We start from the raw sequence: 12,432 nt of genomic DNA on the forward strand, positions 1-12,432 counted from the left end.
AATGTATACAATGATAGAAATTATATAGGATGAGTTAAAGATGTAATAATATTTGGTCCCTGAGTCAAGAGTGAGCCACCAGAGTTTACTAAATGAAGTGATACGCACTTTAGGAAGTTCATTCTGGAGGCTAAGTGGAGGTTAGATTGGAGTGGGGAGAGACTTGAGGCAAGAAGACCAACTAAAAGGCTGCTGCAGTCCTCTAGATGAAAGATGATGAGGGCCTGAATGAGGCTGGGGGTGTATGAGTGGAGAGGAGACAGATAGGAGAGGTGGTAAAATTGAAACATGTTTTGGCAACTGATTGAATATAGAGGTGAGAGAGAGTGAAGAGGGGAACATGGCACTGAGATGGTGAACCTGGATGGCCTGGTGCCCTGGATAGAAATCAGGGAGTTTTAAGAAGGGTAAGTTTGGGAGGAAATACAATGTAATGAGAGCTATAAATGATTACAACCCATCGATGCCTGTTTATCTTCTATCCCACCCCAAATGAAAAGGGGGAGACAGGGCTCTTCCTCACTAGTTACTGCCCTGGAGAGCAAAGCCTGCCTTTCTGAGGGTGCTTGCCAAGCCTCGAGGTGATTTGGGAGCAGGAGGTGGGTCCATTTGTGTTGGAATTTTCCCAATGGTACCTGACCCCAGATTTAGAAGATGAAGGCTGTTAGGAGCTTGCTCATGAGGGAAGTCAGTCAATAAACATTTATTAATAAAACAAAATTTATTAATAAAGTTTTTATTTATTTAGCATTTATTAATAAAACAAAAATAGGCTTGAGGCAGGCAGACCCACCAACGGGCTATTGTGACACAGGCATGAAATGATGAGGGTAGAGGTTTAGAGGAATAAGGATAGGTGAGATACTGGTGGCGACAAGTCCTAAGATTGATTATCATGGAGAAGGTGGGATATGAACCACCCTCTGATTGGTTGATCATAAAGCCCTTGGTCTATGCCTTGATTCTCATTCCCCATCCCCCAGGGCCTAGCCCTCATTTTAGAGACCACTGGCCTAGCTAGTAAACTTCAGGCTCACTAGCTTGGCATTTGAAGCCTTCTATTACCTAACCTTATCTCCCCAGTGATCCCTAACATGAGGATTTGGGCTAAAGTCCCACTTCTGGGCATTGCTATCAGTGTGACCTCACACATGTCATTTCACCCCCTTTAGGCCTCAGTCTCTTTCTCTGTGAAATGAAGAGATTGTCTCACATGACCTACAAGGTCCTTTCTCTGTCTTAATCTGTGGTCCCTACAGCCTAGTAAAGGGGCTTGGGCCCCATCAGACTTGAGCAGTCTGATGAAGCCTAGGGACCCCTTCTCAGAAGAACGTATTTAGAAGCATAAAATAAACACACAGGATTAAAAAGGAAAGCAATTATGCTGAAATTATATTGAATTATATTACCAAAATATTAAAGAAAATAAGTCCTCAACCCCCAGGTTAAGAACCCCTGGCTCCAGGTAGGTGTGGGGGAGAGATTCCCTTTCTCTCATCTTCATAGGTCCCTGCAGAAGCAGGATCCTTTCCTGTCCCTATCCTGTTCCCCTTATGTTAAATCACTCCTCTCAACCACTGGACCTTCTGAGTTCTCCGATTTCTCCTGGGTTCTGCAGAGATGGAGTCCTTCCATGCATCTTTCTCTTGGTGCACATCCCCTTCCTCAGATTCTCTGACGTGAGCCTCCCATCTCAGAAGCATAGCCTTGCCTCTCTTTCTAGTTGTCAGCTCTTAGCAGTGCTCTAGAGTCAGAGGATCTGGGTTCAAATCACTCCACCCACCCCCCCCCAGGCTTCTTACTGTCTGCATCACCCTGGGCAGCAGCACATCATACCTCCTTGGCTTTGGTTTCCTCAAATGAAAAATAAAAAGGTGGGACCAGAGATAGACTCTGGGTTCCTTTCCAGCTCTAGGTGGTGCAGCCTCTGCATTGTCTTCCTTCAAACTAGGGAGTTGGGATCAGAAGCAGAAGGAGAATGATAGCATGTTAGAGCCAGAAGGGGCCTTGTGAACTAGCCATTGGCTCCTCATTCTACCAGCATTGGCTTTAAACTCCTGCCACAGATGGAGGCACCACTGTAGTGTCCATTTTCATTTCCTTACTTACAGGGCCTTGAGCAGGAGGGACAGTCCTGGAAGGCTGGCTCTGAGGCTACCCCAGGTGACAAAGGGAAAGGAGATGTCATTCATCCAAAAAAAAAAGTTATTGAACACCTTAGGGTCCTGCAGAAAGAGCTCTGGATCTAGGGTCAGCAGACTTGGGTTCAAATCCTGGCTCTTCCTTTCACTGTTTGGATGACCCTGGGCAAGTCCTTTCACTATTCTTGGCCTCAGTTTCCTCATCTGGAGGGTGGACTATTTGGCTTCTATAGTTCCTTTCAGCTCTGACCCTCTGTTCGTATGATCCTCTATATAACATATAGAGCACCCCACGCCAGCCACGCTGCTGACACAATGCAGGGTTCAGTGAGTTGTGCCTGGGGACAGTCAGAATAGGAAGTCTCTCTATTTGTACAGCTGGGGTGACCAAGGGAACCCCTGAGTGGCAGGATTGGGGCAGCTGGGATAGGGCTGGATGGGTGCTCTGCCTTCTTGTTGAGCTGGCATGTACCTTGCTGGGATGGCCCAAGGAACTCTGGATGGGTCTGGGAGCAGTAACTTACAGGAGCAGGCACCCAGGGACTCGAGGTTCAGTCTCAGGCTTGTTTAGGCAAGTGCGGCCAGAGTACGTGTCCAGCTCCATGGGAACTGCCCTGTGCCCACAGATGATCCCTCCTGCCATTGCCTGGTCCTTCCATTGTCTCCATGTCATTTTGGTTTCTGGGCAGATTTGTAAAGTAGGAAGGGCAAGTAGTGTTAATTCCCATTTGCCAGATGGGTTGAGTGACTTGCCCAGCTAGTGAATAGCAGGGACAGGACTCATACCCAGAACTTTGAACCTCCAGCATAGGCTTTTCCTCCTACACTGTGCTGCTTCACCAGCCAACTGGAAAACACATGGAGAGGAAGGTGAGAAGCCTGTCAAATCTTCAAGTGCTTGGGGCTTCTATTGATACAGTATGAACCTAGCACACACACACACACACACACACACACACACACACACGCACACACACACATATTCTGTCTCTCACACCCTCCCTTCAGGGGCCAGTGAATTCAAACAGCTAAAGCAAACCTAAGAAGGAGATGGGTCTGAGGGAGGGGAAATCCTCCTTGATCAAGGAGGAGTTTATTGAAGATATGTACAACTTGAGGCAGGCACACATTATTTCTTTTTCTTTCTTATAAAAAAAATATTATTTTCCCCCGCCCCCACCTTTGCATTTCAATGTCCCTGTCTTTCAGCCGTTTTATACCTTTCAACTTTTGCTGGTCTCACTGGGGTACCCCTCTTACTGATAATCTTTAAAAACACATACACATACAGAGTTACTTCCCACTGATTCACTTTTCTATTTGTATCTTCAGCACACATGGGAGACACTTGATATTGGTAATTGATTGATTCCCTATTCTTCTCCCTCCCACCTCAAAAGAAAAAGAACTCTGCTTGTAACAAAGAAATAGGACTAAGAATAAATCCACACGTAGCCCCTGTCTGGCATGCTGGCCTCATTCTATGTTTATTTTCTATCATTTCTCTCTCTCTCTCTCTCTCTCTCTCTCTCTCTCTCTCTCTCTCTCTCTCTCTCGGCAGACTTAGTATTTCTTCAGTAGCTAAGGCCAGGAGAAGGAAATAGCTCCCTAGTTCTGGTTTAGCTGAAAGAAAAATGAAGCTAGGATTCTGTCCCCTTTGATCTTCCCCACCCTATGTTCTGTTCTGTTCTTCTTCCAAACTCCAACCCTAGCAGAATAAGCACTTGGAGCTATTTTCCAGACACGGGGATGGATTGCATCAATGGATATTGCTCATGTTCTCTCCTCCAGGTCCCATGAGGCCAAAGGCACGATAAAGAGATGACCCCCAGGCAAGAAAGAGGCCGGAACCAGGGTTTTCCTGTAATTTTTTTTTAATGCCAGTTATTTGTTTTTTATATTTGGTACTCAGTTACTCTGAATTTCTTACTTTTTTCTTTCCCTTTCTTTTTTCCTTTCTTTTTTATTGCTGTCTTCTGCTTTTTGTATTATCTTTATTTTTACTGTCCTTTCCTTGTCACAAATTATATTTTAAAATCTTTTAATTTTTCAATCAATCAATCATTTCTTAAGCTTTTACTATGTGCCAGACATGGGACAGCTAGGTGGTGCAGTGGATAGAGCACTGGGCTTGGACCCAGAAAGACATCTTCATAAGCTCAAATCTAGCCTCAGACACTTACTAGCTGTGTAACCCTCAGTAAGTCATTTAACTCTGTTTACCTCAATTTTCTCATCTGTAAAATGAGCTGGAGAATAGTCAGACAAGACTGAAAAAGGACTGAACATATGCTAAGTGGTAGATACAGTGACAAAAATGAAATAGGTCCTACCCACAAGGAATTCAGGTTTTAACAGAGGAGACAACATGCATATATTGAGGAATATGCAAAACACAAAGCAATTAAGGAAAGAGACAAGAATTTATTAAGTACCTTCTATGTGCCTGGCACCGTGCTAAGCACTTTACAAATATCATCTCATTGGATCCTCAACAACCTGGGGAGGGAGGTGCTATTATTATCCTCATTTTACAATTAAGGAAACTGAGGCAAGCAGAGGTTAAGTGACTTGACCAGGTTATATGACTAGTACGTATCTAAGGAAAGATTTGAATCTAGGTCTCCCATGTTGCCTCTCTGTTTAGAGCTGACATACATAGAGCTATAAGATTTGAAAAATACTTAAAATCATTTGATCCCTACAACAACCCTGTGAAGTTGGTGCTATTATTAACACCATTTTCCATAGGATGAAAGAGATTCATAGAGGTTGAATTACCTGCCTAGGATCACATAGCCAGTAAGTATGGGAGGTAGGATTTAAATCCACATCGTCATGATGTCAAGTCCATCGTCATGATGTCAAGTCCCTCTCTCTAAATCACTAAATCAACCTATCTAATAAAAGGGAGTAGAGGTGTGGTGGACCCAAAGTTATAGATTAAAAACAAAAAAAAAATGGGACAAAACACAGCTTTGATAATTAGTTTGGAACGGGGATATGTCTAACACACTTGGAATTTACAATATTTTGAACAAATTAACAAAGGTGTATTGTGATGACCCAATCTAGGAAGAGCTGGGAAGCTGTCCAGCTCTCACATCACTTCTGCTATGCTCACTCCCTCTTTTCTGGGAAGGGACAACACCCCCATTCAGATAAATATAGTGTGAGCAGAGCTGCCCTTTCTCTGTCACAGTTTGCTCGCTATGTAGCTCACACCCTTCCCAGGATTAATGTAATTCAGTCTGTTTCTGTTTAAAAAGGCGTCAGACCTTCCGTTTGAATTTCTTTTGGTCAAAAAGAAGTGTTCTTTCCCAGTCAATTGTATCAAGTGGTGCTGTCCTGAAGGCATTGAAAGCAGGCCAAAGTACAGTGGTGCCCCTTCTTTTCTTTCTTTTTTTTTTTTGCCTGTAGAGTTGCCTTTATTTTTTCTAATTTTTTAAACATTTCTATTAGAAGTTTTGAGTTCTAAATTCTATACCTGTCTACCCACCTCCCTTCCCCCCTCCCTGAGATGGTAAGCCATCAAATATGAGTTATACATATATGATTATGGAAAACATTTATTTTTACATAAAGAATTAAATCTTGGCAGAATATTTGATACTGCAGGATGTAGAGCATCTCCAGCTTTTTTCGGAGTTGACCGGTATTTTGATTTTATAATCGTCAATGCTGTGTTCAGAGCCAAGGCTTCAGTAAAGTCACACCATACAACATGGGCAAGGGTGAAACACCTCAGATTTTTGATTTTGAATTAATTTTTGGTCGTTGCACATTCAGAAACCTTTTGCTGCAGCCAAATTTTTTTCGACCCCCCACATTCAGTTACGTAGTTTAAGAAGTGCTGGGCTAGACCACCTTTTTCCACACTTTTCTTATTGACTCTCTTCCTATCCTTGAGCTTTTTCTTTTCAAGAGCCATTTGGGAGCCAAATTCTCATCTGTCTGTTGGAGACAGGATTCTAGAATGCAATCTCTAACACCGCTACCATTTTTCCATTTTAGGGCCCCCAGGACCCAAAGGTGATCCAGGGAATGAAGGAAGAGGAGGAACACCTGGTGCTCCTGGTTTGCCTGGACCAAGAGGTAAGTAAGGAGATGCTGCTCCTGCAAGGGAGCTAAAGCCTTCCTGAGTTCCCTGAGGTCACATGACTCCTCAGGGAGGGCCTTCGATTACTCAATTTTGAATTATTCTAGTTTTATCTTAAATGGCACGATTGATGGGCTTCCCAAGACACCACGTTCTGCCAGCATAACCAGGAATTGCCTGCCCCCTTAAGAGGACAGTAAGATATCTTCCAAAAATAGGTTTAATTGAATGCTTTTCCTGAAAAATATTCAGAATCTGACAGGTAGATGATGCCAGGCATTTTACAGTTTAAGGGATCCCCTTCAATGAATCAACCAGCATTTATTAAACATCTACTATGAACCAGGCACTGGAGATACAAAGATAAAAGCAAAACAATACCTGCCTTCAAGGAGTTTACATTTTAATGGGAAAGACAGCATGTACATGTATAGGTGTCTGTATTCCCAGTGCTTATGGCAGTTTGTGGCCCATAGTAAGTACTTAATAAATGCTTTCTCCTATAGAAGAGATATCATAATAACCAGCTTGAAGGTTTGCAAAGTGCTTTACAAATATTATCCCTTTTTCCTCCATCACAACCTTGGGAGAGAGGTGCTATTATCATCCCCATTTTAAAGATAAAGAAGCTGAGGCAGACAAAGGTTATGATTCGCCATGAACACACAGCTAATAAGTATCTAAGGATGGGTTTGAACTCAGGTCTTCCTGAGTCTGGGTCTGGTGCTCTGTCCATTTCACCACTTGGCTGCCATTCAGATGTAAAAACAAAAGGCAACCCTTAAAATTATGATAACTTGCCAACCCTGGGAAGGGTAGGACTGAAAGATAAAAATTCAAAATCAAGAAGAGATCTGAAACCAGATTGGAATGAATGAATTATTAATAATAACTAACCTTTACGTAAGACTTTAAGGTTTCTGAAGCATTTTTACTTATATTATCTTATTTGATTTTCATAACAACCCTATGAAGTAGGTGCTATTCCTATTGACATTTCACAGATAGGGAAGCTAAGGCTCAGAGAAGCTGTGATTTGCCCAGGGTCACTTCCCTAGTTAAGCGTCTGAGGCAGGATTTGAGCTTGGGCCTTCTTGACTCTAGAGGCAGCTAAGTAGCACGGTGGATAGAGTACTGAACCTGGAGTCAGGAAGACTCATCTCTCTGAGTTCAAAACTAGCCCCAGACCCTTACTAGCTGTGTGACCCTGGGCAAGTCACTTAACCTCTGCTTGCCTCAGTTTTCTCATCTGTGAAATGAGCTGGAGAAGGAAATGGCAAACGACTCCACTCCAAGAAAACGCCAAATGGAGTCATGAAGAGTCAGACACAATTGAAAAAAATGATTGAACGTTAACTTCTTGACTCCAAGGCCAACCCTCTGTTGTCTATGCTTCCTAGTGATTTATGTTAAAGATCAATGAGAAAGGTCACAACTGTACCTTAGACTTTTTCTTTGAAAGCTGGCTTAAAATGTAACCTTATTAAGATTGATGAATGGTTATGATAAGGCTCATTTTTTAAAATAGAGAATTACATGGATTTTTAATGAATGTTGATTTCTATCCCAGGTTTGCCATGCCTGCCTATCACAGAAAGTTAAGCCCTTCTCTTGGGCAGGTACCTTCACCAGACAGCAGCATGCCTTAATCGAAGGTTCAGGTTTTTTTTTGAGGGGTGAATAACAATAATGGCTATCATTTACGTGGCACTTTAAGGTTTGCAAAATGCTTCATATGTTATCTCATTTAATCCTCATAGTAATCTTATGAGATATTATCTCTCATTTTAGTCAATCATTCAATTAACATTTATTAAGTGCCAGTCGCTGTGCTAAGTAAGCTCTGGGGATATAAACGTAAAAAAGAAAGTCCCTGCCCTCAAGGTGCTTACAATCTAATAGGGGAAGACAACACCCAAAAGGCAGCTGAAGTGGGGCAGTGTTAGAAGGTGCCCAGCAAGAGGGGTGGGGTATGATGGAGAAGGCCAAACAGGGGAGGCGGGTGGGGAACGAAGAGATGAGGAGGCTTCAGGTGTCTGAAGGAATGGCGCACGGGACAGAGAAGAGACCAGGTCTGCTCCAGTCAAGAGGAAGGAACCAGGAGCATCAGCCAGAAGTTGTAGAGAAGCAAGTTTAGGTTTAATGTAAGGTAAAAAAAAAAAAAACAACAAACCTCCTAACAGTTAGTAGTATCCAAAAATGAAATGGGCAGCCTACTCGTTGGATACCCTTAGGACAAGAAAAGGTAGCTCCTGATCAGGTGTGATGTAGAAAGGATTCTTGTTCAGGTATGGTGGGACTAGACAGCCTCTGAGCTCCCTTTCACCTCCCAGATCTGTGACTCCATTTCATGCAATGTCCCTAGTGAGGGTCCTGACAAAGGGATGGACAAAAGTGGTTTGGAGGAGGAGTGGGCCATTACCCAATGTTCATGAGGACAAACACAGTGAGCTGACACCTTATTTTGCAAAATCTCCAAAGGAACGGATCTGGAACAATGAGGAAGTGGTGGCAATACTCCCACTACCACTTAAATGTCTTTTCTCCTTCCTCTAGGTCTTACAGGTGAGAGAGGTTCTCCCGGGCTGCCCGGCCTGAAAGGAGATGATGGGGCATTGGGAGCCCCAGGTCCCATGGGAATGCGTGGATTCAAAGGTACTAATAATTCTCATAAAGATTGTGGTTCCCAATCTTGTGCCTAAGTCACTAGTTGTCCCTCAACAGTGATCCTCTGCAAGAGGATCATGACCTGGCAGAAAAGGACTGGAAATAGCCAGAAAGTGCAACCCTTCCTCCTCCCCCTGCAACCCCCAGCACCAACACACACACGAAGTTATAATACCAACAGCTTGTTCCCAGTCTGGAGAAACCACATCTCAGTCTGTCTCCAGTAGTTTTTATTCTTAAAATTCAACAATATTGGTTTTTTTTAATTTCCTCTTCATATCCAATCCATTCCAACAAGAGGTGATTAAATTAAGCAGGGTACTGCAAGTAGAAAGTATAAGTGAGAAACAGTTCCTGCCCTCAAAGAGCTTATGTTCTACTGGAATTGTACTTCACAGATAAACTTGTCCATCAATACTTCTGCATATTTCTCCCCTTTCTTCACATATAATAGTCTGTCTTGTCTTTTAGCCCCCATTTGTATATTTTTAAAGCCCCTCTTTAACCCTTGGGTGAGAGATTCTCACAACATAAATGGCCTGGGTACATTTCAATGGATTTTCTCTTTTTTTGGCTCAGAACTCCCAACCAGGAAACCTATGTAAATTTATGCATTGTATTCATATATATATGTACATATACACACATGCACACATATATATGCACACACATGTGTGTACACACACATATATCAAAAGCAGGGAAAAAATAGAGGTCCTTGAACCACAACAATTAGTGCTAATTATGCATATGGCAGGCCCCCAGAATCGCAGTCCCAGGTCTGAGGTCTCCTCTGACAGAGATCCTCTTTCCTTATAATTCTTATCTTGGTTGGTGCTCACAGAGCTCCTGGCTCTATAGCACTTAACAGCTGATCCATCAAACTCTCAGCCAAAGCAGGGGCAAGTCTCATCTTTCTATCCTCTTCCCCCCATGTAAGATGAGAAAACTCCCCGACTCCTTCTCTTCCACCTCTTTATTACTCTTCTTCCCACCCCACCTTAGTCTATCCCACTTACCAGTCCTACCCATCCCAGTGAAAAAACTCGAGGCAAACACACTTTGTTTTTCCTAATGACTCAGGCAGAAGAGAATCAAAGGTAACAATACCCTAGTACTTCTTACACGTGTGGTTTGTTTTGGTTTTGGTTTTTTAGGAATGCTGAGTTCTACCATAATTTTAGGTAGAGCTGTGCTTAAATCCCTTCCTAAATGTCCATACTCTCTGCTTACCTGTTAACTTCAGCCTGAGGAATTTTCCCATTGGACAGAGGAAATCTGTGCTTTGTCGGTAACACTTCGTTCTTGGACTGCATTCTATTCAGCCTGCCAATTTGTTTCTTCTTTTATTTTAGGTGAAAGGGGTCCGAGAGGAGAGAAAGGAGAAAAAGGAGATCGGGCCGGTGACACAGGTAAGGAGTATATCAATTGTATCGTCTGGGGATGAACTGACATTTTGGTCACATGGAAACTCCTACAACGATTATGTATGTGAAGACTGAAGAGGCCCTAAGAAATTCTCTCTCTCCCCTGCTGCCAGAAGTCGGGGTAACCTTATTCCACAAGTGTTCAGATCAGGGACGGAATGTTCTCAGTGACTTAGGAACATAGCGCCACAGAATGTTAGTGCTGGAAGCGACTTTCTAATTGACCTGATCTAAGCTTCTTAGGATTTTTAATAGGTCCTCCTCCCTGTCTACTCTCCCACCTCTACCACCATCTCGGTATGTAGGCCTTAATATCAATGATCCTTGAACATTAGAGAGGTTGCTGGGCTTCTTGTTTTATCATCAACTAAGGTCATGGGGACCATTTGGGAGAAAAAATATACAAGAAGCCCAAAGTGTCTCACTATGCTTCAATATCTTGGGATTTTTCAAGCACCAGCTATGGGCTGTCTGAAATCATCAGAGTTCGAAAGGACCTCGGAGGGCATCAAGTCCCATCCCCTGTTTTTACAGATGAAGAAACTGAGGACTCTTAGGAGATGTAAAATGATTTGCTCAAGGTCACACAGGTTTTAGAACTGGGACTTGAACCTGGCACTCTGGGCTACAAATCCAATGCTCTTTCTATAGGCTGCTAAAAGGTGACGGAAAAAAAAATAGCTTTTGGGTCATAACTCTGGAGTCGGAAGAGACATCAGAAGCCATCTGATTCAGCCACCTCATTTTAAAGATTAGAAAACTGAGGCCTATGGAGATTAGTAACTTGCCCCAGGGGCAAATGGATATAAAACATCTAAGCCAAGCTTCATCCTCATTATTATTATAATGATCAGAGGATATTTGCTGGTTTCCATCATGCTGCCCCCATATCCAAGACACAAGCTGTTTACGTTCCTCTAGGTAAGAGAGGCTGCTAACCTGACTCTCAGAAATCAGAACGTGGCCACTCCATCTACACAGAGAACTTGGGTACAGACCCCATTTAGGAAAGCATTCTAGGTTCTTCTGGTGGGGCTCAGGCACAGACAACCAATGAGGATACACTGGCAGAGTCAGGTCATTAAGTCATTAGGTTTTGTTCTCTATGGTGATGATGAGTGTGTACTTTAAGATTTGCAAAGCACTTTAGAGGCAGCTAGGTGGCTCAGTGGCCTGTAATCAGGAAAACATGAGTTCATATACCACCTCAGACACTTACTAGATGTGTGACCCTGGACAAGTCACTTAACCCTGTTTGCCTCAGTTTCCTCATTTGTAAAATGAACTGGAGAAGGCAATGGCAACCCACTCCAGCATCTTTGCCAAGAAAACCCCAAGGACAGCATGGTCCATGGGGTCATGAAGAATTGGACACGGCTGAACAGCAACAACCAATCACTTTACATATTCCAATTTCCTCTGAGCCTTACAGTTGCTGTGACTGCCCCATAGCAGGGGTTCTTACCTTTTTGGGTGTCAAAGACTCCTTGACAATCTGATGGAGCCCATGGACCCCTTCTCAGCATGTTATTTTGCGGCTGTTGTTTTGTTTTGTGTCTGGTTCTCCCTAGAGCAGGCTAGAAGTACAGTGACCACTCACAGACCCGATCCCAGTATTCATTGGCACAGAAGCCATCACACACTCCATTTGTCTAACCTGGGTTGTTTTGCTCCACTTTAGGCAGTGCAGTGGCCTTCTGTTCCCAGAGGCTCGCCATATTGGCGTCAGACTTAGCCCTTTTGGGACTCAGAACTCCTGAACTCAGGCAATACACCAGCTTCAGCCTCCTCAGGCGCACGGACTATCGGCCTGTACCGCCACGTCCGGCCAGGCTACTGCTTTTAGTTACATGAAATAAAAATACACAAGATGACAAAGGAACCCAATCACATTTAAAAACGGTTATCAAGATGCGTCGTTGTTGTTTTTAAACAAGTTCATGGCCCCCAGGTTAAGAACCTTTGTCTTAAAATGTTATTTCCAATCATCCACTGAAGAAATAGGAGAGGAAAAGGAGGGGATCCCACAGACAGGTGGTATTATAGACCAGAGAAAAAGAAAGAACTGAGTTTTCTCCCTTCTCATTTCTCCTTAGTC

General features: G+C 43.2%; 1 protein-coding gene across 2 annotated transcripts in view; it reads left to right on the forward strand.

Annotated features, from left to right (window-relative positions):
- The window catches only part of SCARA5 (scavenger receptor class A member 5), a 143,085-nt gene that overhangs the window by 88,568 nt on the left and 42,085 nt on the right, over window positions 1-12,432 (forward strand). For both annotated transcript variants that reach the window (XM_036751622.1, XM_036751623.1), the window contains exons 5-7: window positions 6,156-6,236; window positions 8,797-8,895; window positions 10,263-10,319. In XM_036751622.1, the coding sequence (XP_036607517.1) occupies window positions 6,156-6,236; window positions 8,797-8,895; window positions 10,263-10,319 (237 nt within the window). The remainder of the gene's footprint in view (window positions 1-6,155; window positions 6,237-8,796; window positions 8,896-10,262; window positions 10,320-12,432) is intronic.

Source organism: Trichosurus vulpecula, chromosome 3 (genome assembly GCF_011100635.1).
Source record: "Trichosurus vulpecula isolate mTriVul1 chromosome 3, mTriVul1.pri, whole genome shotgun sequence".
NCBI lineage: Eukaryota > Metazoa > Chordata > Mammalia > Diprotodontia > Phalangeridae > Trichosurus > Trichosurus vulpecula.